At 41.4% G+C, this 25905-nt stretch overlaps 1 protein-coding gene and 1 long non-coding RNA gene across 5 annotated transcripts in view; one reads left to right on the top strand and one right to left on the bottom strand.

Moving 5' to 3' along the window:
* Positions 1-25905, bottom strand: part of LOC141049748 (alpha-2-macroglobulin-like protein 1) — a 355320-nt gene that overhangs the window by 267236 nt on the left and 62179 nt on the right. For 2 of the 3 annotated variants that reach the window (XM_073546473.1, XM_073546476.1), the window contains exons 1-4: positions 25150-25298; positions 23471-23654; positions 14953-15112; positions 12988-13040 (exon numbers count right to left, since the gene is read on the bottom strand). In XM_073546473.1, the coding sequence (XP_073402574.1) occupies positions 12988-13040; positions 14953-15112; positions 23471-23654; positions 25150-25217 (465 nt within the window). In that variant the 5' untranslated portion in view covers positions 25218-25298. Of the gene's footprint in view, positions 1-12987; positions 13041-14952; positions 15113-23470; positions 23655-25149; positions 25299-25905 lie in introns of those variants that run through there. The other variant, XM_073546474.1, reaches the window with a different exon arrangement.
* LOC141049749 (uncharacterized) overlaps positions 1-25905 on the top strand; it is a 50979-nt gene that overhangs the window by 8182 nt on the left and 16892 nt on the right. For both annotated transcript variants that reach the window (XR_012220430.1, XR_012220431.1), the window contains exon 2: positions 24434-24493. This is a non-coding gene — a long non-coding RNA (uncharacterized lncRNA). The remainder of the gene's footprint in view (positions 1-24433; positions 24494-25905) is intronic.

Here is a 25905-nt window from a genome sequence, read left to right as displayed (position 1 = left end):
ATGATGCGCGGTCTGTGCGCATCATGATGCTCTGTCAGTTCGGGCATTCCGGGGGGTCTGTACCGGCCTGCCCGGGTGTCTGTGCCGGCCTGCCCTGGTGTCTGTGCTGGCCTGCCCGGGTGTCTGTGCCGGCCTGCCCGGGGGTCTGTGTCGGCCTGCCCGGGGGTCTGTACCGGCCTGCCTGGGGGTCTGTACGGCCTGCCGGGGGTTTGTGCCGACTGCCCGGGGGTCTGTACCAGCCTGCCAGGGGGCTGTGCCGGCCTGCCGGTGGTCTGTGCCGACTGTCCGGGGGTCTGTGCAGGCTGCGGGGGTCTGTGCAGGCATCGTCCGATGGGACTACAAGTCCCATCGGGCGATGCCTGCTACCATGATGGTGATTGACACATTAGCCAATGATGGGACAGTAGTAGTCCCATCATCCGGCCTATGTGTTGAATGTAAAAAAAAATACATACTGCATGCTACATACATACTACATACATGCTACATGCATACTACATGCATGCAACATACATACATATATACTACATGCATGCAACATGCATACTACATATATACTACATGCATGCAACATACATATATAGTACAGGCAACATGCATACTACATATATACTACATGCATGCAACATACATACTACATATATACCACATATATACTACATGCATACTACATATATACCACATGCATGCAACATACATATATACTACATGCAACATACACACTACATATATACTACACGCATGCAACATACATACATACAACATATATACTACATGCAACATGCATACTACATATATACTACATGCATGCAACATACATACTACATATATACCACATGCATGCAACATGCATACTGCATATATACTACATGCATGCAGCATACATATATACCACATGCATGCAACATGTATACTACATATATACTACATATATACTACATGCATGCAACATACATACAACATAAATACTACATGCATGCAACATGTATACTACATATATACTACATGCAACATACACACTACATATATACTACACGCATGCAACATACATACATACAACATATATACTACATGCAACATGCATACTACATATATACTACATGCATGCAACATACATACTACATATATACCACATGCATGCAACATGCATACTGCATATATACTACATGCATGCAGCATACATATATACCACATGCATGCAACATGTATACTACATATATACTACATATATACTACATGCATGCAACATACATACAACATAAATACTACATGCATGCAACATGTATACTACATATATACTACATGCATGCAACATACATACATACTACATATATACCACATATATACTACATATATACCACATGCATGCAACATACATATATACAACATATATACTACATGCAACATACATACTACATATACTACATGCATGCAACATACATACAACATATATACTACATGCATGCAACATGCATACTACATATATACTACATGCATGCAGCATACATATATACTACATGCAACATGCATACTACATATATACTACATGCATGCAACATACATCCATACTACATATGTACTACATGCATGCAACATACATACAACATATATACTACATGCATGCAACATGCATACTACATATATACTACATGCATGCAACATACATATATAGTACATGCAACATGCATACTACATATATACTACATGCATGCAACATACATACATACTACATATATACCACATATATACTACGTGCATACTACATATATACCACATTCATGCAACATACATATATACCACATGCATGCAACATACATATATACAACATATATACTACATGCAACATAGATACTACATATAAACTACATGCATGCAACATGCATACTACATATGTACTACATGCATGCAACATACATATACAGTGGGGAAAAAAAGTATTTAGTCAGTCAGCAATAGTGCAAGTTCCACCACTTAAAAAGATGAGAGGCGTCTGTAATTTACATCATAGGTAGACCTCAACTATGGGAGAGAAACTGAGAAAAAAAAATCCAGAAAATCACATTGTCTGTTTTTTTTTCATTTTATTTGCATATTATGGTGGAAAATAAGTATTTGGTCAGAAACAAAATTTCATCTCAATACTTTGTGATATATCCTTTGTTGGCAATGACAGAGGTCAAACGTTTTCTGTACGTCTTCACAAGGTTGCCACACACTGTTGTTGGTATGTTGGCCCATTCCTCCATGCAGATCTCCTCTAGAGCAGTGATGTTTTTGGCTTTTCGCTTGGCAACACGGACTTTCAACTCCCTCCAAAGGTTTTCTATAGGGTTGAGATCTGGAGACTGGCTAGGCCACTGCAGGACCTTGAAATGCTTCTTACGAAGCCACTCCTTCGTTGCCCTGGCAGTGTGCTTTGGATCATTGTCGTGTTGAAAGACCCAGCCACGTTTCATATTCAATGCCCTTGCTGATGGAAGGAGGTTTGCACTCAAAATCTCACGATACATGGCCCCATTCATTCTTTCATGTACCCGGATCAGTTGTCCTGGCCCCTTTGCAGAGAAACAGCCCCAAAGCATGATGTTTCCACCACCATGCTTTACAGTAGGTATGGTGTTTGATGGATGCAACTCAGTATACTTTTTCCTCCAAACACAAGTTGTGTTTCTACCAAACAGTTCCAGTTTGGTTTCATCAGACCATAGGACATTCTCCCAAAACTCCTCTGGATCATCCAAATGCTCTCTAGCAAACTTCAGACGGGCCCGGACATGTACAGGCTTAAGCAGTGGGACACGTCTGGCACTGCAGGATCTGAGTCCATGGTGGCGTAGTGTGTTACTTATGGTAGGCCTTGTTACATTGGTCCCAGCTCTCTGCAGTTCATTCACTAGGTTCCCCCGCGTGGTTCTGGGATTTTTGCTCACCGTTCTTGTGATCATTCTGACCTCACGGGGTGGGATTTTGCGTGGAGCACCAGATCGAGGGAGATTATCAGTGGTCTTGTATGTCTTCCATTTTCTAATTATTGCTCCCACAGTTGATTTCTTCACTCCAAGCTGGTTGGCTATTGCAGATTCAGTCTTCCCAGCCTGGTGCAGGGCTACAATTTTGTTTGTGGTGTCCTTTGACAGCTCTTTGGTCTTCACCATAGTGGAGTTTGGAGTCAGACTGTTTGGGGGTGTGCACAGGTGTCTTTTTATACTGATAACAAGTTTAAACAGGTGCCATTACTACAGGTAATGAGTGGAGGAAAGAGGAGACTCTTAAAGAAGAAGTTACAGGTCTGTGAGAGCCAGAAATCTTGATTGCTTGTTTCTGACCAAATACTTATTTTCCACCATAATATGCAAATAAAATGAAAAAAAACAGACAATGTGATTTTCTGGATTTTTTTTTCTCAGTTTGTCTCCCATAGTTGAGGTCTACCTATGATGTAAATTACAGACGCCTCTCATCTTTTTAAGTGGTGGAACTTGCACTATTGCTGACTGACTAAATACTTTTTTGCCCCACTGTATACTACATGCAACATGCATACTACATATATACTACATGCATGCAACATGCATACTACATATATACTACATGCAACATACATACTACATGCATGCAACATACATACTACATATATACCACATGCATGCAACATGCATACTACATATATACCACATATATACTACATGCATGCAACATACATACAACATATATACTACATGCATACTACATATATACTACATGCATGCAGCATATATATACTACATGCAACATGCATGCAACATACATACATGCTACATATATGCCACATGCATGCAATATGCAAACTATATCCACATATATACTACATGCATATTACTTATATACCACATGCATGTAACATACATATATACAATATATACTACATGCAACATACATATTACATATATACTACATGCATGCAACATACATACTACATATATACTACATGCATACTACATATATACTACATGTATGCAACATACATATATACTACATGCAACATGCATACTACATATATACTACATGCATGTAACATACATACTACATATATACCACATGCATGCAACATACATACATACTACATATATACCACATGCATGCAACATGCATACTACATATATACCACATATATACTACATGCATGCAACATACATATATACTACATGTATACTACATGCAACATACATACTACATGCATGCAACATACATACATACTACATATATACCACATGCATGCAACATGCATACTACATATATACCACATATATACTACATGCATGCAGCATGCATACTACATGCATGCAACATACATATATACTACATGCAACATACATACTACATATATATCACATGCATGCAACATGCATACTACATATATACTACATGCATGCAACATACATATATATTACATGCATGCAACATACATATTACATATATACCACATGCATGCAACATGCATACTACATATATACTACATGCATGCAGCATACATATATACTACATACAATACATTCATACAATACATACATATAGACATACAGTACATATAACATAGAGTACTTACTCAACATCACTTGTCACTTTGATCTCCGAAGCCATTGCCATCTTTGGAATAAATATTAAAACAACAAACAAGCCATATACTCCCTGATCCGCAGAAGTCCATGAGTGTCCCACGAAGATCTTGCGTGGAGAACAGCAGCATCAGCTGATGCTACCGTTCTCTACGGGCTCCAGGAATCCAGTGTCAGGAGGTAGGTATCCTTCCGCACTGTATTCCTCCGCCACTGTAAAAAAAAAGTCCCTAGTCTCACTTTATGGCAAAAGATGCGTGGGAAATTTCTCACACAGCAATGCCATAAAGTGAGACTAGGGACTTTTTTTTACAGTGGCGGAGGAATACAGTGCGGAAGGATACCTACCTCCAGACACTGGATTCCTGGAGCCCCTAGAGAATGGTAGCATCAGCTGATGCTGCTGTTCTCCACGCAAGATCGTCGTGGGACACTCGTGGACTTCTGCGGATCAGAGAGTATATCAGTTGTTTGTTATTTTAATATTTATTCCAAAGATGACAATGGCTTCGGGGATCAAAGTGACAAGTGATGGTGAGTATGTACTCTGTTATATGTACTGTATGTCTATATGTATGTATTGTATGAATGTATTGCATGCAGCATACATATATACTACATACATAGATATATATGTAGTATGCATGTTGCATGCATGTGGTATATATGTAGTATGTATGTATGTTGCATGCATGTAGTATATATGTAGTATGTATGTAGCATGTATGTAGTATGTATGTTGCATGTAGTATATATGTATGTTGCATGCATGTAGTATATATGTAGTATGCATGTTGCATGCATGTAGTATATATGTTGTATATATGTATGTTGCATGCATGTGGTATATATGTAGTATGTATGTATGTTGCATGCATGTAGTGTGTATATATATGTATGTAGTATATGTATGTTGCATGCATGTAGTATATATGTAGCATGCATGTATGTAGTATATATGTTGTATATATGTATGTTGCATGCATGTGGTATATATGTTGCATGTAGTATATATGTAGTATATATGTATGTTGCATGCATGTAGTATATACACTCACTGGCCACTTTATTAGGTACACCATGCTAGTAACGGGTTGGACCCCCTTTTGCCTTCAGAACTGCCTCAATTCTTCGTGGCAGAGATTCAACAAGGTGCTGGAAGCATTCCTCAGAGATTTTGGACCATATTGACATGATGGCATCACACAGTTGGCGCAGATTTGTCGGCTGCACATCCCTGATGCGAATCTCCCGTTCCACCACATCCCAAAGATGCTCTATTGGATTGAGATCTGGTGACTGAGGAGGCCATTTGAGTACAGTAAACTCATTGTCATGTTCAAGAAACCAATCTGAGATGATTCGAGCTTTATGACATGACGCATTATCCTGCTGAAAGTAGCCATCAGATGTTGGGTACATTGTGGTCATAAAGGGATGGACATGGTCAGCAACAATACTCAGGTAGGCTGTGGCGTTGTAACGATGCTCAATTGGTACCAAGGGGCCCAAAGAGTGCCCAGAAAAAATTCCCCACACCATGACACCACCACCACCAGCCTGAACCGTTGATACAAGGCAGGATGGATCCATGCTTTCATGTTGTTTACGCCAAATTCTAACCCTACCATCCGAATGTCGCAGCAGAAATCGAGACTCATCAGACCAGGCAACGTTTTTCCAATCTTCTACTGTCCAATTTCGATGAGCTTGTGCAAATTGTAGCCTCAGTTTCCTGTTCTTAGCTGAGAGGAGTGGTACCCAGTGTGGTCTTCTGCTGCTGTAGCCCATCTGCCTCAAAGTTCGACGCACTGTGCGTTCAGAGATGCTCTTCTGCCTACCTTGGTTGTAACGGGTGGCAATTTGAGTCACTGTTGCCTTTCTATCAGCTCGAACCAGTCTGCCCATTCTCCTCTGACCTCTGGCATCAACATGGCATTTCCGGCCACAGAACTGCCGCTCACTGGATTTTTTTTCTTTTTCGGACCATTCTCTGTAAACCCTAGAGATGGTTGTGCGTGAAAATCCCAGTAGATCAGCAGTTTCTGAAATACTCAGACCAGCCCTTCTGGCACCAACAATCATGCCACGTTCAAAGGCACTCAAATCACCTTTCTTCCCCATACTGATGCTCGGTTTGAACTGCAGGAGATTGTCTTGACCATGTCTACATGCCTAAATGCACTGAGTTGCCGCCATGTGATTGGCTGATTAGAAATTAAGTCTTAACACACAGTTGGACAGGTGTACCTAATAAAGTGGCCAGTGAGTGTATGTTGTATATATGTAGTATGCATGTTGCATGCATGTAGTATTTATGTTGTATATATGTATGTTGCATGCATGTAGTATATATGTGGTATATATGTAGTATGCATGTTGCATGCATGTGGTATATATGTAGTATGTATGTTGCATGCATGTAGTATATATGTAGTATGTATGTTGCATGTAGTATATATGTTGTATATATGTATGTTGCATGCATGTAGTATATATGTATGTTGCATGCATGTGGTATATATGTAGTATGTATGTTGCATGCATGTAGTATATATGTAGTATGCATGTTGCATGTAGTATATATGTATGTTGCATGCATGTAGTATATATGTAGTATATATGTATGTTGCATGCATGTAGTATATATGTGGTATATATGTAGTATGCATGTTGCATGCATGTAGTATATATGTTGTATATATGTATGTTGCATGCATGTGGTATATATGTTGTATATATGTACTATGCATGTTGCATGCATGTAGTATATATGTTGTATGTATGTTGCATGCATGTAGTATATATATAGTATGCATGTTGCATGCATGTGGTATATATGTAGTATGTATGTTGCATGCATGTAGTATGCATGTTGCATGTAGTATATATGTATGTTGCATGCATGTAGTATATATGTAGTATATATGTATGTTGCATGCATGTAGTATATATGTGGTATATATGTAGTATGCATGTTGCATGCATGTGGTATATATGTAGTATGTATGTTGCATGCATGTAGTATATATATAGTATGCATGTTGCATGCATGTGGTATATATGTAGTATGTATGTTGCATGCATGTAGTATATATGTAGTATGCATGTTGCATGTAGTATATATGTATGTTGCATGCATGTAGAATATATGTGGTATATATGTAGTATGCATGTTGCATGCATGTAGTATATATGTTGTATATATGTATGTTGCATGCATGTGGTATATATGTTGTATATATGTACTATGCATGTTGCATGCATGTAGTATATATGTTGTATGTATGTTGCATGCATGTAGTATATATGTAGTATGTATGTTGCATGCATGTAGTATATATGTGGTATATATGTAGTATGCATGTTGCATACATGTAGTATATATGTTGTATATATGTATGTTGCATGCATGTAGTATATATGTTGTATATATGTATGTTGCATGCATGTAGTATATATGTTGTATATATGTATGTTGCATGCATGTAGTATATATGTAGTATATATGTATGTTGCATGCATGTAGTATATATGTAGTATGCATGTTGCATGCATGTGGTATATATGTTGCATGCATGTAGTATATATGTAGTATGCATGTTGCATGCATGTAGTATATATGTAGTATGCATGTTGCATGTAGTATATATGTATGTTGCATGCATGTAGAATATATGTGGTATATATGTAGTATGCATGTTGCATGCATGTAGTATATATGTTGTATATACAGTATGTATGTTGCATGCATGTGGTATATATGTTGTATATATGTACTATGCATGTTGCATGCATGTAGTATATATGTTGTATGTATGTTGCATGCATGTAGTATATATGTAGTATGCATGTTGCATGCATGTGGTATATATGTAGTATGTATGTTGCATGCATGTAGTATATATGTGGTATATATGTAGTATGCATGTTGCATGCATGTAGTATATATGTTGTATGCATGTTGCATGCATGTGGTATATATGTAGTATGTATGTTGCATGCATGTAGTATATATGTAGTATGCATGTTGCATGTAGTATATATGTATGTTGCATGTAGTATATATGTTGTATATATGTAGTATGCATGTTGCATGCATGTAGTATATATGTTGTATATATGTATGTTGCATGCATGTGGTATATATGTAGTATGCATGTTGCATGTAGTATATATGTATGTTGCATGCATGTAGTATATGTGTGGTATATATGTAGTATGCATGTTGCATGCATGTGGTATATATGTAGTATGTATGTTGCATGCATGTAGTATATATGTAGTATGCATGTTGCATGTAGTATATATGTAGTATATATGTATGTTGCATGCATGTATTATATATGTAGTATGCATGTTGCATGTAGTATATATGTAGTATGCATGTTGCGTGCATGTGGTATATCTGTAGTATGTATGTAGTATGTATGTAGTATGTATGTTGCATGCATGTAGTATATATGTGTGTTGCATGCATGTAGTATATATGTAGTATGTATGTTGCATGTAGTATATATGTAGTATATATGTATGTTGCATGCATGTAGTATATATGTAGTATGCATGTTGCATGCATGTGGTATATATGTAGTATGCATGTAGTATATATGTAGAATGTATTTAGTATGTATGTTGCATGCATGTAATATATGTAGTATGTGTGTTGCATGTAGTATATATGTTGCATGTAGTATATATGTAGTATATATGTATATTGCATGCATGTAGTATATATGTAGTATGCATGTTGCATGTAGTATATATGTAGTATGCATGTTGCATGCATGTGGTATATATGTAGTATGTATGTCGTATGTATGTTGCATATATGTAGTATGCATGTTGCATGTAGTATATATTGTATATATGCATGTTGCATGCATGTAGTATATATGTTGTATGTAAGTTGCATGCATGTAGTATATATGTAGTATGCATGTTGCATGTAGTATATATGTAGTATGCATGTTGCATGCATGTGGTATATATGTAGCATGTATGTATGTTGCATGCATGTAGTATATATGTAGTATGCATGTTGCATGCATGTAGTATATATGTAGTATGTGTGTTGCATGTATGTAGCATGTATGTAGTATGTATGTAGCATGTAGTATGTATGTATGTTGTATGAATGTAATATATATGTAGTATGTATGTTGCATGTATGTTGCATGTATGTAGTATGTATGTAGTATGTATTTTTTTTATACATTCAACACATTAGCCGGATGATGGGACTGCTACTGTCCCATCATGGCTAATGTGTCAATCACCATCATAGTAGCAGGCATCGCCCGATGGGACTTGTAGTCCCATCGGACGATCCTGCACAGACCCCCGGACAGTCGGCACAGCCCCCCGGCAGGCCGGTACAGACCCCCGCAGCTTGCACAGACCCCCGGACAGTCGGTACAGACCACCGGCAGGCCGGCACAGCCCCCCGGCAGGCCCGTACAGACCCCCGGGCAGTCGGCACAGACCCCCGGAAGGTCCGTACACCCCCCCGAGAGGCTGTACAAGGACAGAAAAGGGTTTTTCTTATTCCAATACCGGAAGTCCCATAGACTTGAATTGGACTTCCGGTATCGGAATCGGCGATACCCGATACTTTTTTCGTATCGACCGATACCATCCGATCCGATATTTTAGGGTATCGGATGCTATCGCTCAACACTACCTACCAGTGGTTACAGCGTCATGTGAACTGATAGACTATCTCCTCGTGGGACACTCAGCCCGGGGGCCACAGTACTGTTTGATGATGACCGACCATTTTTCCAAGTTCGCGGTAGTCACACCGACTAGAGATCAGACTGCCGAGTCGGCAGTGCGGGCCATCTGTCAAGACTTCAACCGAGTGTATGGGTTCCCAAAGCGCATCCACTCTGATCAAGGTGCATGCTTCCAATGCAAGGTGATGGAAGAACTGTATCGTTTGTATGGCATCGAGCGGTCCCAGACCACCCCTTACCATCGTCAAGGCAACAGAGCATGTAAACACTTCATCCGAACCTTACTTCAAATGCTGAGGACGTTGGAAGAGGACAAGAGGGCATGTTGGCCAGATATCCTGCCAGAGTTGGTCTGGATCTACAACAATCGTGTCCATTCCACCATGGGCTACACCCCCTATCTGCTGCTGTTTGGAAGAGCTGGACGAGAGATCATTGCATTGAAGTTGGAACAGCCAGAGGAGCTGATGGAGCAAAACGTCACTTCATGGGTGAAAGGACATCGGAAACGACTGCAAACAATATGGCGGTTGGTGAGTCAGCAGCTACAGGACAAGAACATACAGGCTGTAAACCGATTCAAGAGATACCGCTCCGGCCCGGGGACCTAGTATTAGTCAGAGAGAAATGCCCCAAGGGTAAACTAAGTGAGAGATGGGAAGTACAGCCTTACAAAGTCATCGAGCGCGGGTATGCTGACGGTCTGGTCTACAAGGTGCAGGTCGAGAATGGGGTGTCCGCCCCTAGAGTACTTCACAGAAATATGCTGCGGCCATGCCGGTCCGAGGCCCGTCCTGTTCCAGTGCCACCTGAAGATGTTGCTCCATTTCCTGAACCTGTTTTGCCTGCTGGTGAAATCAATGATGAATGGTGGATCGACCCTGACACCGTGGGGGGTCCACGATGAGTCCAGGCAAGAGCCTACAACTCCTGCAGCAAATATTCCTTTGGAAGATACTCAGGACCTCTGGAGATCCCAGAGGTCTACTGCAGGAGTTCCACCTGTCTGTTATGTAGAACAGTGTTCTCTGTCAGTTTTTCCTCTTGTGTTGCCTCCCCTATAGGTGCTATTTTGCATTGCAAGTTTCTTCTTCGCACTGCAATCTTGATGCTGTGATGGTCGAGGATGACCATCTTTAAGTAGGGAGGCATGTAAGAGGGTGGCATTGCTATGGACTGTAGAGAGAAACTGCTATTTTAAGAGACAGAACTCCCTTGGCTAGAGAAATGGGACATTCGGACCTCCCCGCAATAAGACTGTTTTGGTTTGTTCTGCCAGCTATGAGATGGGAGGGGCTGTTTTTCCTGTGAGTGTTCTGAGCTGGGAGTCTGCAGGAGACTGACGTGCTGTGAGGAGAAAATGTGCAGCTTGTAACTGACTGTAACTGTGGGATTGTGCAGACCCTTCTGGGGATAACGAAGGTGGTTTTCCTGTGTTGCTGTGAGGAGCCACGAAGGTATACAAGGAAGGAATCCAGAGATGGAATCCACTGTTTCTAGGAACAGGCTCGGGATTTTCACACAAGGACAAGACCACATTGCACAGAGCTTCCAGGGAACACATCGCATCATCTTGCAGAGAACTGCAGGGGCCCCCCGGGAAGGAACTGAAACACCAACTTTACTGTGAGTGTTAACCCCATGTGCACACATGTTTAGGGCTTAGGATAGGCTGCAATAGACAGAACATGGTAGCCGTGCGGCCGGTGTAGCAGCAGCCAGTTAGGCTATAGTTAGAGTAGCAGCATACTGTACTTTAATGCATTATTTTGCCTTTTGAAAAATACACTGATCTGTAATAGTTGGTGCACCGGGCCATTTGCCGGCCCAGCTAGAGAATATCACTTTTGTAAATTGTTTTATGTCATTGCATACCCCTGTTTACACCTTCCTATCACTGCATTCCTTGCCTGTAAATAAATTAACCCTTTGTTGTTTGTACCTCATCTTGTGTACCGTAGTCTCCCTGCATTGTAGTGGTCTCCCAGCCATCGCTTCAGTTGTTTCAGGAATGGCCTGGGACAGAAGGTCTTCTTGGTGTAGTCATGATGCTCATTGCACCATTCCAGCCACTGGTTTTCCATGTCTCCACCTCCTTTAATAGTGATTGACAGTAATGACTTACCTGGAGTGAGAACTGCCTGGAGAGAAAGCCACAGCAAGCCATTGCTCTCAATAATCAGTAACAGAGGTGGGGACATGCAAAACCAGTGGATGTAACAGTGCTTTGAGCCTCTTGGCCATACTGAGGGTGCACTGAGCACCATAAATAGCATATTTAATTACATTTTTAATTACTCAAAAAAGAAGAAGTGATAAGAACAAAGGTTTTCAAGTGGACTATATCCCCTATAAGTCTAGTTGCATAGCTTATACTGGCTTCCATAATCTTTCTCTGCAGATAGTGCTGGCTTTAAGGCTTTAGGCAAGCCAGTACTGTCAGTCACCAGTGAGAGAGGCAGTACATGCAGAACCTGGGGGTGTAATGGTGCACCGAGCCTCTTGGCCAAGGGTGCACTGAACACACTAATTAGCATATCTGATTAAACTACAGTTTCTGAAATATGAAGGCAGTGCTTATAAGACTAAATGTGCAATTTTTATAGGAGGTAAATTGACATTGAGCAGTAATTATTAAAAAAAAACATTCTCACCTTTTTATCTACAGCTTTAAAATCATCGTCCACGGTTATCACATGAAATTTCACTGTAAGAAGTGTATAAGAGAAGACATTACAAGTTTTGTCATATTTATACAGCCAATGTATTTACAATTATTTTGTGCTCCAAAATATTTGTTCACTTCAATAGACATTAGGCTGACAACCGTTTCCACCAAATTAAGTATCCCCAACTGCAAAGAGGACCTGTCTCAAGGTCAAAGGTGACCTGTTTTTTCTCTGATTTTATTCCCGCTTGAGTATTCAATTTCTTGTGTTTTGTTTTTTAAATTCACCATACGGTTCTAGAAATATGAGCATATTTCACTGCTCCTGACGAAGCCCAGTGCAGTTAAACGCGCGTCGAGGTGATTGTGCGCCTCCCTTATTCTGTCTCTGCAAGGATATATATTTTTTGCTGGCCTGCCATGTCTCAAGGTATTGAATGTAGATTATGGCCATGTTTTTGGCTTTATCATGTTATCTGTTATATGATGCCTTTTACTCCCGATTATTTGTATCCTAGGTACAGACAATGGCAGCATCTTTTTAATTTAAGAATCTACCCAGTTCAATGCTATGCAAATTTGTGACTGAGGATAATGTCACATTTGCATTTAGCTGAAAAGTGGGGCCCTGGAGTTGGTTACTGGTGGGTCCTTGGCACCCCAGTCCAACACTGAGCTCATCAGTTGTTCTTTATTTTTAATTCTAAGTTCTGTGTGTACAATGAAATAGTAATCTTTATAGTACGATTAAAATTGGTCATGCAAATTTTTTTTATAAAATTATGAGGGGCCTGTACAATATTTTCCTCCTGTAGGTCCACCGAACCTTAGATTCACCCACGGCTTTTTGATTAGTGACTTGTAAGATGATGAGCTTTCTTAACACTGGGTTGTAAACTTTAGCCGAAACATGATGTTTATTACATTTGTAGGATGATGTTTGGTATGCTATGGTTTTGCCACCTACTCTGAGAACAGAGAGATATGTCACTTACCAGGTTCCTTGCTGTACTTTTCATATAATCACTGTTTTATCAGCAACAGATTATCACTAGAGGACTAGTAAACCTGCTGCCAAACAGTCCTCCATATTCAGGAGCTCATTATAACCCTGCCGCTACCACTGATTGTCAGCTTTCTGCCTATGCACAGTATCCATAGATAGTGTGGGTGGGTTTTACTGACCTCAGCATTGAGAGAATAGATAAACCAGATTTTTATCAAAACAGCAGCAAGTTAAGGTATGTGAACGCAATGTCTTTTTCAGGGGGATTCCATTTTGGAACCACATGAAAAAGAGCTGAATAAACGTTAAGCATAATGACTATATGCACCACTTCAATGACAAACCAACTTGCTGTGCATATCTGGCGTAATTTGTAAAAAATTTAACTACTTAAAGCTTTAAAAGCCGTGAAGCTGCTAAAAAAATGGCCTTACTATTCTTTAAGGGTCTTCCAGGCATTATTTTATATACATCAGTGGCAAAGATGTAAAAGATGCCAAAGGAGACGATGCAGAAAATACCTTTGCTGGTATTTTCCTGAAGGGTCTTCTGCTTAAAAAATGATGTGGGTACGCTGGCATTTAAAAGATGTAGTGTGAACATACCCTAAGTAGTACATCGCTGGAATCAGGGTCTCTGTCACTACATTATGGTGCTCTCAGATAGGGTAGCAAAAACCTGGTAACAGATTCCCTTAAGAAAGTGCTAGTATAAAAGTATGAGTGTGACCGCCATATAAAATCCTTACCTGCAGTTTGAATACAAAGCATCAGTCTTGTCCTCATTGGATCATTGATGTTTGAGTGGATTTTTGGCATCTGTGCGGCCTCCGTTATATAATGTTATGAAGTGTGTGATAATGTCTAGAAAGCGCTTTGAAATTAATGGGGCTATATAAGTTGAATAATATAATATATTTGCTTTTCCTTTCCGTGAATCACTTACCTGTATCACCTGGCTTGTAGGTTGTCTTATCATTGTGAATGATGCATGGAATACCTCTGTCATAAATCATAACCTTTTTGCTGTCATTCACATTGAGGTTTTCTCCGACTGCAGATACATGTAAGTCATGAAAATGATGACCTCTCGCTAATATTGGGACCTGATAAAAAAAAATAGAAGCACGTTTTTCTTTTTTATACTTGTCTTGTGAAACCCGACCACCCACAACTTTCTGGCATTTTCCATTCTAGTTTCTGTGTTCTTTCTGTATCATGAAAAATAAAAAATATTTTCCAATGTACTTCTATGTGGTTTCCTCACAGCTTTATTCTCTCTGCTACCAATTATTCAATAGGAACCATCATTGTTCACTTCAGGGACTAATCTGTCCATGTCATGAGATGGACACAAAGTTGCGCAAAAGTTTTACACCGCTGTGTCCATCACATAGAATCATAGAATGGTAGAGTTGGAAGGGACCTCCTGAGTCATCTGGTCTAACCCCCTGCTCAATGCAGGATTCACTAAATCATCCCAAACAGATGTCTCTCCAGCTTCTGTTTGCAGACTTCCATTGAAGGAGAACTCACCACCTCTTCTCGTGGCAGCCTGTTCCACTCATTGATCTCCCTCACTGTCAAAAAGTTTTTTCTAATATCAAATCTGTCTCCTCCCATTCAGTTTCATTCCATTGCTTCTCGTGGTTCCATGTGCAAATGAGAATAATGTTGATCCCTCTACACTGTGACATCCCTTGAGATATTTGTACACAGTTAATAAGTCTCCTCTCAGTCTTCTCTTTTGCAAGCTAAATATTCCCAAATCCTGTAACCTTTCCTCATAAGACATGGTTTGCAGACCAGTCACCATTCTGGTCTCTCTACTCTGAACTTGCTCCAGTTTGTAGATGTCTTTTTTAAAATGTGGTGCCCAAAACTGGACACAGTATTCCAGATGAGGTCTGACCAAAGAGGAGTAGAGGGCAATAGTGACTTCACGTGATCTAGACTGTATGCTTTTGTTAATACATCCCAGTATTGTATTTGCCTTTTTTGCTGCTGCATCACACTGTTGACTCATGTTTAGTTTATGGTCTATTAGTATACCCAAGTCTTTTTCTCATGTGCTGTTGCTCAACCCTATTCCTCCCATTATGTATATGCTTTTTGATTTTTATTGCCCAGATGTAGTACTTTGCATTTTTCCCTGTTAAAAATCATTCTGTTAGTTGCTGCCCACTGCTCCAGTTCATTTATATCATTTTGAATCCTCGCTCTCTCTTCTCTAGTATTAGCTATCCCTCCTAGCTTTGTGTCATCAGCAAATTTAATCAGTTTACCCTCAATTCCTTCATCTAAATCATTGATAAAGATGTTGAACAATACAGGGCCCAGGACAGAGCCCTGTGGTACCCCACTTGAGACATTCTTCCTACTGGATGTGCAGCCATTTACGACCACTCTTTGGGTCCGATCACTAAGCCAGTTATGAATCCACCTAACATTTGCCTTGTCCATTCCACACTTAGTCATTTTTTCAATAAGGATTGTATGAGATACTTTGTCAAATGCTTTGCTGAAGTCAAGATGTACTATATTGTGATGTACCATCTAGTGGTATACTGACTAGTAGGTGTGTATCGCACAGACAGAGGTCTGCTGCGATCTGAATCCAGTACAGGTTGCAGGGTCTTGTTGTCCCACAAACCTGTAATGTTAGTAAAGGGCTGGATTTATGGTTAACCACACACCTCCCAAGGGGTGTGTTCCTGTAAAAACAGGGAGGTCCTACTTGTTTCCTGTTTTGCTCCACATGGAGGAGATCGCCATGTGAGACTGGAGCTGGGTGTAGCTCCTGAGAGGCCTGGGAGTACTGAAGGTCTAGTCTCCTAACAGGATCTCAGTGAAGCCAGCCTGTGAAGCCTGCAATGCTGCTAAACAGGTAACCCAGAGCATGGGAATTATGTGAACTGACAGGAGTCAGTGACTGAACTGTTTAGACATAACCGTGGTTGAAATAGACTATATATCAGGTCGGTTATGTGATGTTTACATGGCCAAAAGTTTTTTATGAGGTGTAATAAGCCAGAGATGGACTTGTTTTAATGAGTAAACTGTTGCCGTATGTTCAAATACCGCTGCTAAGTGAATGTACCCCAACCCGCTAGTGATCGCTACATCACATGCGGTAGAGAATGCTAGGGGCACTCTTGTAGCCTTGCTGCTAGAGTCAACGGACGAGGCCTACAAGCTCGGTTGCTGGGGGCAACAGATGAGGTGCACGGTTCTGTATTCTGCAGCAGTGCCGCCTGGTTGCTAGGGGAAACTATATTGCTGCAACAGCTCTCATGGAAGGAAGCATCTGGTGGTGGCTTGGTGGGGCCGCAAAGATTAAGAGCTTCTGGCGGTAACTCGGCGGGGTTACGAAGCTAATCAACCCAAAAAGGGGCAGTATTCCAAAAGGGGGTAGTTGCCGAAAAGGAGGCATAGTCCCAAAAGAGGGTGATGGCACAAAAGGGAATGGAGTCCCAGAAAGTGGTAGTGGCCCAAAAGAGGGAGGAGCATCCCAAAGTCAAAGGTGTGGCACAGACGGACTGTTGCCAGGGACAATAATATTATGTTTGTCCAGGCAAGAGGCTACGTGAGTGTGCCCTGCAGATGGATGCAGAGGGCATGGTCGGACTGGTTGACTTTGAGAGCTCGGTGACCCTAGTGAAGGCTATGCCCGAGGTCTTTGAGACACCCAAAAGGAAGATCGGGGTCACCTGCATCCACGGGGTCTCTAAATACTACCTGGTGTCCAGGGTGATCCTCGAGACGGCCAATGATATTTTAAGTCATGATTTTGCCGTGATCCCTAGCTTAGCCTACCCAGTGATAGTAGGCTGGGACTCTGGGCTGTTCTCGGACTTATGGGAGAAGGGAGCTCCTTTACAGCAGGAGTAGGAAGGGCCCTGTGTTGAAGGGGGTGTGTACATTAAGACAGTAACACCTCCTAAATCTGACGGTACAGATATAGGGGTGACCATTGGAAGGTATGTGTCTTCCCTACATACCTATCAAATACTGAGCACACTCATGGGGTTGTGATGCGAAAAATTATATTTAATACATACAGTAGTCACTAGTAACAAACGTTTCGGTCTTGGTAGACCTTCATCATTGTACTAGGACAAATGTAAACGTTCATGTAAAAATATCACATATATTGTGGCAATAGAGGGGTAATCTTAATATGCTGATTACAGTCAGTGTCTGCTATAGAGGCCTTACAAGCGCAGCTGTGCTGCTGTGTGTCCCGTGACGCCGTTTCCGCCGCCTGTCAGTGAGGTAAGATTACTGACTGTATGAACCAAATGATGCTTGCTGAGGATGGGTGGTCAGGTGGTAGCTCTATGGGAGAAGAAATCCTGGGAATTGCTGGTGGAGCAGAAGAACGTGATGCTCAGGAGGAGTAGACCAATTGTGGATCCACCTATAGGTAGGCTGGAGACCAGAACAGTGCCCTGAGTGTAGAAGTGGAGAGGGTTGAAGACTCCAAAGACCCTGAAGGGGAAGAGCTGGAGCGAGCGGAAACCTTAGAAGGTGGCACTGCTGCGACCCAAGAGATGGTTGAAGGTGACTCTGCTGACATTCAGGTGAAGGCCAAGGGTGCAGAAATGGAGGAAGTCACCAATGAAGTAAGGCCTGAAGCAGCTACCCCTGTGAGTGAGGGATGCTCAGCCAGTCCAGAGAGGGAAAGAAGTGAGCTATGGAAGTTCAAGGAATCGATACAGGCCCATTTAAAGCAAGAGAAGCTTTGGAGACAGGCCGCTGAGTGCAGAGTGGCTGAGTTGGAAAGAGAGGTGACTGAGCTGAGAGGTCATCTGGCAGAAAGCCAGTCGATGAATATGGCAGCCTTGAAAAAGGTGGATCAGCAGGTGTCTGGTCTGGCCAGCCGACTCAAAGATGTGGTCATATAGCAAGAGCCAATGCTGAAAACTGAGCAAGGCGATCATCTCGGTGCAATAGAGAAGGGTAAGATTCCCTTGTTTAAATGTCTTGTAGACATTCCGGAAGACCTGAGGGAAGAGTGTGCCAGAGAGTTGGTGCATAACAGCTTTAAGAAGTCTGTGGAAGGCTGTAAGGTGCATTGGGTCCTCATGAGCTAAACAACTGGTGATTCTGTCTACATCCAAAGTCACGGTAGATAGGGTGGCTATCCTGAGCGACATGCACTTGAGGTGACTTCACAAGAAGCGGTTGATCCGGTGGGAGAATGAAGAAGCCACTAGACAGCTGGAGCCTTTGAGGAAAGCTCAGAATCTATGGGAAGATGTCGTCCAGGTGCCAAGTGCTCTGCTGGGGGAAGTCGTCGTGTCAAATGGGTGACTCATGCAGGAAACGGTAAATAAATCAGGGGTGACAAGAGTGAGAATTCCCAATGATGATGAAGGCAAGGTATCCAGGGAAGTGGGTATGGTTCCGTTCCTCATGGTGGGACAGAGGAGAGTCTTGGAAATATGTGGATTCTCCACATGTATAGGGTGGCTCATCTTGAAGAACTACAGCAGTTAAGGCTGGAAAGAGTGAGGATCAAAATATAGCTTTGCTTCCAAAGTTGGAAGCCCTCTGTTAAGTATGGTACCCAATGAAGTGGAGGTTCTCCTGGTAATAAATGGGCCACCGCAGAAGCTAGAGGCAAGTAGTGCAGCAGGTCTCTAGGTGATGGAGGAAATAGCCATCGGAGAGCTGTCCGGAGGCGTCCTGAAGATAGATAGCATACTAGGTTGAGGGTGTTAGACAAGAGACCTAATAGATTATGTGATGATACCGAGTCAGTCCTGACTGTAGATACGGAGGGGAGGGAGTCACACTGCTGTATTGACTGCTGGGTGCGGGGAAGGTCTAACAAAGTCACAACTCGGGATTGGGAGATGACAAAATCTGGTGCCACAAAAAGACAGATGGTAACTTTTTAAGGACCAGGTGATGTTGAGGGATCAGGTTCCAGAGGCCAATGCGTATACTAGGTGGAGAGGGTCCCCTTGATGGGTAGCTAGACATGACGGGGACATCTGTTATGAATGGGTAACCGAGGAGAAAAACACTAAACAAGCTAAGTCACAGAAAACCAGAGAGGTTGGTAACTATGCAGATTGCAGATCCCTGATCCTAACCACACAACTAGCAGCAGCCGTGGAGCGTACCTACGATGATTCTAGATGCTTCGTCACAGCCGGAGGACTAAATAAGCCTAAAGCAAGAAAAGGGAAAAGCTAACTGCCCCAGAGCAGACCCCAAAGGAAAGACAGCCCCCACACATGTATTGACGGTGAAACAAGATGAAAGCACAAACACAGGCAGGAAAATAGGCTGAGCAAACGATGGGGCCCAAACTAACTAGAAAGGATAGGAAAGGAAAGAAACTGTCTGCAATCTGCCAAAACCCTACAAAAATAATGTCCAACACTTCTAATAGCAAAATTAACCCTGAAGACACTAGACTTCTCCCACTATACCAGCACTCTGAAATATTCTGAGACAGAGCAAAAAGAGGCCAATCTAATAAGGGAAAAAAAGGCAGATTGGCAAATACAGATAAATAAGAGTGGAATTCAGCACAGCCCCAGCCGGGGCTGGCTGACCACACAAAAAACTGAATAGACCAACAAAATCAAATGTGAACATTAGCCGAAAACTTAGCTTGAGATGACTGGAACAGAGCTGAAAACCAGGACCTGAAAAGCCAGAAGGAATCACCAGCACCAGAATAGGGTGTCAGCTGTCTTAAATCCATTCTGAGATTCCTGAGGTCCAATCGTCATCCTCATTATCAGGTGGCAGATCTCTATTGATTAAATCAGCCTCACTACCTCCTGTTACCACCAGAGGGAGCCTGGAAGGAGAACTCACAACTGGTGGACCTGAGAATGAACTCACAACAGGCATCTTTTCTCGGGGCCCTGGACTGTGGTCATGTGTTCACCCCACTGGTTTGAACAGAGGGGGAGGGTATGTGATGTACCAACTAGTGGTATACTGAGGAGCAGGTGAGTATTGCACAGACAGAGGTCTGCTGCAATATGAATCCAGGACAGGTTTCTGGGTCTCTTAGTCCCACAAACCTGTAATGTTAGTAAAGGGCTGGATTTAGGGTTAATTTGGGAATTGTGTGAACTGACAGGAGTCAGTAACTGAACTGTGCAGACATTACCGTGGTTGAAATGGACTAAATTGACATATTCCTCACCGATTGCTATACCGATGCCTCTACCTTGTGCCAGTCATTACACTGGTTACCCATCCACTCCAGAATCCAGTACAAACTTATTACCCTCACCTACAAATCTCTCCATGGCTTAGCACCACCCTACATTTCCTCCCTTGTTTCAGCCTACCACCCTACCCGTGCCCTCCGTTCTGCTAATGACCTGAGGTTAACATCCTCAATAATCAAAACCTCCCACTCCCGTCTCCAAGACTTTTCACGTGCTGCACCAATTCTTTAGAATGCACTACCCAGCCTGATACGATTAATCCCCAATCCCCACAGTGGCTCATTCAAAAATATTTTTTACCATATTCAGGTTCCTTGCATCATGTTCTCACATGCTTTATGCCTTTAATAGCCCTCTGTGTATGTACTGTTATATACTTAGGCTGTTAACTGGTTCATGCAGCATTACAGGAACATCCGATTCGTACACTATGGCTGGTCCGAACAATGAAAGCAATTGTTACCATCTACCTTTCGTGTCTCATCTTATTCCATATAGATTGTAAGCTTGCGAACAGGGCCCTCATTCCGCTTGGTATCTGTTCAGATCTGTGTTTATTGTTATGCTGTAATGTCTATTGTCTGTCCAAGTCCCTTCTATAATGTAAAGTGCTGCGGAATTTGTTGGCGCTATAGAAATAAAATTATTATTATTATATGTCTGGTCGGTTATGTGATGTTTACATGATCTACAGTAGTTTATGAGGTGTAATAAAACAGAGATGGACTTTAATGAAGAAACTGTTGCCGTGTGTTCAAATGCCGCTGCCAAGTGAATGTCCCCCTACCCGCTAGTGATCGCTACATTACAATATCTACAAGATATACTATATCTACATGAACAAGCCCCTGTGGTCTTTATTCATAATGTACTTTAATTTACAAGGGTATTATGACAAGGTATTGTGACCCATTTAAAGAGGTTGTCCGGTCCAAAACTAAAAGTCTGCAGTCACTCTATGTGAGGATTCTATAGTGCTTGGGCCGGGTATGGGCAGTGATGTGACCGCACGTATGCGATATGCATACTCCCGACCACATTCTGATTAGATCATTGAGGCAGACCGGAAACAGTCTAGTCAGAATGTAGCCAGGAGTATGCATATCACATACATGTGGTCATATAACCACTCATTCCGGGGCCAGTACTGGAGAATCCTTACAGCGCGCAGCACACGTGACGTGAGGATTCACAAGTCTGCAGTTATATAGAGTGACTGCGGACTTGTAGTTTAGGACCGTAAAACTCTTAAGCATCAGCAAGGAACTCTAAGGTGACACTATTTGTATAATTTATATTGTGGTGTAAATCATTCTGTTTAAGATGGATGTCACAAAACTTCTTTTTCCTGAGCTATGTTAGTAAGGGCATTCACAAAGTGTAGGCAGGGGTAGGCATATGCCTACAGTGCCATTAGACCTCAGGTGTTCATTCTTCAGGAACTCATTACTCCCTGGGTCTCCCCGCTTCCTGCTTGCCTTGAGGTGTCTGCTCCTGAAGATTCAGACTAGTGGAATGGCCTTCTTGCTGGTCTGAATGGTTCACCAAGTTACAAGGGGAGACAATTTTGTCTTTGCAGCATCGTTCAGCCAACCAGCTTCAGAGCTGTGCTTCCAAACTGTATAGCAGGCAGCAGGCAAGAGCGATCCTTGCCTAGAAAACCAGTTACTTAGAGACTGCAGAGATGGCCAATAACCTGTCCTGGACCAATAGCAATTATCTATAAAATTAAAAATCTCTATGTTCTTGAGAACGGAAGAACTTTTATAACAGGTACATTTCAAAGAAACTTGTTTTTACAAGCAATATTCAATTTTATTTATTTAAAGGGAACCTGTCAGCAGGATTGTGCTCAGTAAACTACAGACACTGTCAGGTTGGTGCCGTTATACTGATTAAAATGATACCTGGGTGATTAAATCCATCTTGTGGTTTTTCTTTAATCTGTATTTGCACTTTTCAGTTAATGAGATTTTCATGCTCTAAACTGATATAAAATGCTTTCATATTTTTAAAAAGAATAAAACTGGATGCATGTAATACAATGTTAAAGCAGCTGAGGTATCGGACAGTATGAGGTACACTACATGTCAGTCAGCCGATATGACCCTCAGGTTCAGACATCCCAAATTTTCTTTCCTGACACGTCAATGGGAAATTTCTTGATGACCTGTATTTTTTTTTTTTTTACATATGTTTGGAAAACTTTTACATAGTACATTGTGTCAACTTTGTCTAGTTTTAGGAATGTATACTGACCTGGAAGGCAAAGCACTCAGAATGCTGATAGTCATCTATTCTGTGTTTCAGTAGAACAACATTTTCATCATTTTTCTCCAGTTCTAGTTTAATGTCAACTGCTCCCTTTAAATCGAGGAAGGTCACACACAGTTTCTGCTCCGATCCCGACATAAAGCTATTCTTAGTTGCAATGACATAATGACTGTAAGTGGAAAAAAATAATTTTCAATATATCAGAAAACAAGTAGAATAATGGGACAAGTGTCTTTATGGCTACTATTAATAGCTGAAAAGCGTAGTTATTAACTATAAATAAATACAAAATATAGAAAATGCCCCCAACTATCCAACTAATTCCTGTCCTTGTCTTCTCCTGTCCATTGATTTTATTTTAAACACATATTGTCATTAAAATTGGTAAAATATTTGTGGTGAAAAAAATAAAATAATGGAAATAAAGAATTAAAGGCAATCTGTCACCAGGTTTTTGCCACCTAATCTGAGAGCAGCATGATGTAGAGACAGAGACCCTGATGCCAGCAATGTGTCACTTAATGGACTGCTTGCTGTCGTTTCGATAAAATTACTGTAAAATCGGCAGGAGATTATCACTAGAGGACTATTAATCCTGCTGCCTTGCAGTCCTCCATATTCAGGAGCTCAGTATAACCTGCCCGCACCACTGATTGGCAGCTTTCTGTCTATGCACAGCGTACACAGAAAATTGTCAATCAGTGGTTGTGGGCGGGGTTATACAGCACTCAGCATCAAGAGAACTGTTCGATCTACAGATATCAGCTCCATAAAATGTAATCAAAGCCTTCTCTGATTATTGTGTTTCCGCTACATTTTCTTTTTCCCCTTTATTTGGTGCATTTTATGTGCAGATTCGAAACAGCAAATTATATTAGGTATATTCTGCGCTGTAAAACAACTTTTTAAATTCTTATTTTTTTACATGTGTTTTTCCCCAACTTTTAGGCTCTCTATAGAAGACGATAGAGAAAAAAAACACCAAAATTGCAGTTAAACAGCAAGTAGGTAGGAGTTTTCATGTAACTACATAGACTTGAAAAGTGAAATGAAACAGTTTTTCTGCACAATGAAATGCAACATTTACCGCACATAAGAACATATTCAATTTATAGAGCCTTAAACATGACACTTTATCTGCCAGACATTTGTAGACAGCACTGTTTTGGTAATAGCACTAATGATGCTGATTTTTCTGATAAGGCCGGGATCAGACCTGCGAGAAACTCTCACGAATCTCTCACCTCAATACCCGGCACTCGGACCGGAGTGTTCAGCTGCATAGAAATACATAGAAATATATGCAGCCGCCCACTCCAGTCCGAGTGCCGGCGGCAGTGCCGGGTATTGAGGTGTGAGATTCGTGCGAGTTTCTCGCTAGTCTGACCCCGGCCTAACCGCTAAACTGCGTCATTTTGCTTTAACTTGTTAAAGAGTTAGATATACATTTACAGAATATCCATCAATATGTGGCACTAGGGACAACATTTTATTCCTATTTCACACACTTTTCTAGTGACGTTACTAGCTATCAGCTGAAACTCCAGAAGGAGCAGCAGTGCCTTCCAATCTAGTAACTTCAGATAAAACATAAATGTGATACATTACACACATTGTGAGAAAATAGCAACTTGTGTTACAAATAATCATAATCTGGATCTTACGGTTCTGATGATGATGCACAGGATGAGCGGAAGATTGCCAGGCAGACGGATAGCAAAAGAAGCCACATGTTGGATCACACGTCACCTTCACTGGGTCTCCAAAATGTTCTCTCTCTTATAATAATGAGAGATGAAGGAGGAGCCACTATCACTCTCTGCCCAAGCCTATAGCAGTTTCTTCCCAAATCTATCTCAGCCTCTCAGACATGTGGGGGCAATAAACTTGTGTGGGTGGAATTTTGGCTTATTAGCAAGATTTTAGTATTAACCTGTTGACCTCTTATCTCCTGTGGAACTTGTGCTCATGGAAAGAATCCAGTGTAAATAACATTGCCACATTCAACATATTAGGTAAAATGTACCTGCCCGGGGTCTCTTGGCCGCGACATTGGATAAAAAACTATTAACAACCGACCTCGACCTTTACAACACATGTGCATGTCCACTTCTAAATCTTCAATCTAAACTTGAATATAAACTGAGTGGACTCCACTGCGCACATACAGTAGGGCGCAGATCCAGTTAGGTCTGATAGGTTATTTTTTCATTTAACAATTGTGGCTGTCCCTGGCACAATCAACACGACTGCTGCAGCAGTTGTAGAACTGAGGTGTATTAGACAGCAATATTGGAAAATCCACACATTGAAAACTTAGGCTACTTTCACACATCAGGTTTTCGGCGTCAGGCGCGATCCGGCGTCGTGCCGGAATGCCGGATCCGGCAAATGTTTTGTAAAACCTGATGTGCCAGATC

Source organism: Dendrobates tinctorius, unplaced genomic scaffold, assembly GCF_039654945.1.
Source record: "Dendrobates tinctorius isolate UK_male_01 unplaced genomic scaffold, ASM3965494v1 ptg000147l, whole genome shotgun sequence".
NCBI classification, from domain to species: Eukaryota; Metazoa; Chordata; class Amphibia; order Anura; family Dendrobatidae; genus Dendrobates; species Dendrobates tinctorius.
The sequence above is the reverse complement of the archived record's forward strand: the minus strand, read 5'-3'. Positions and strand labels throughout refer to the sequence as shown.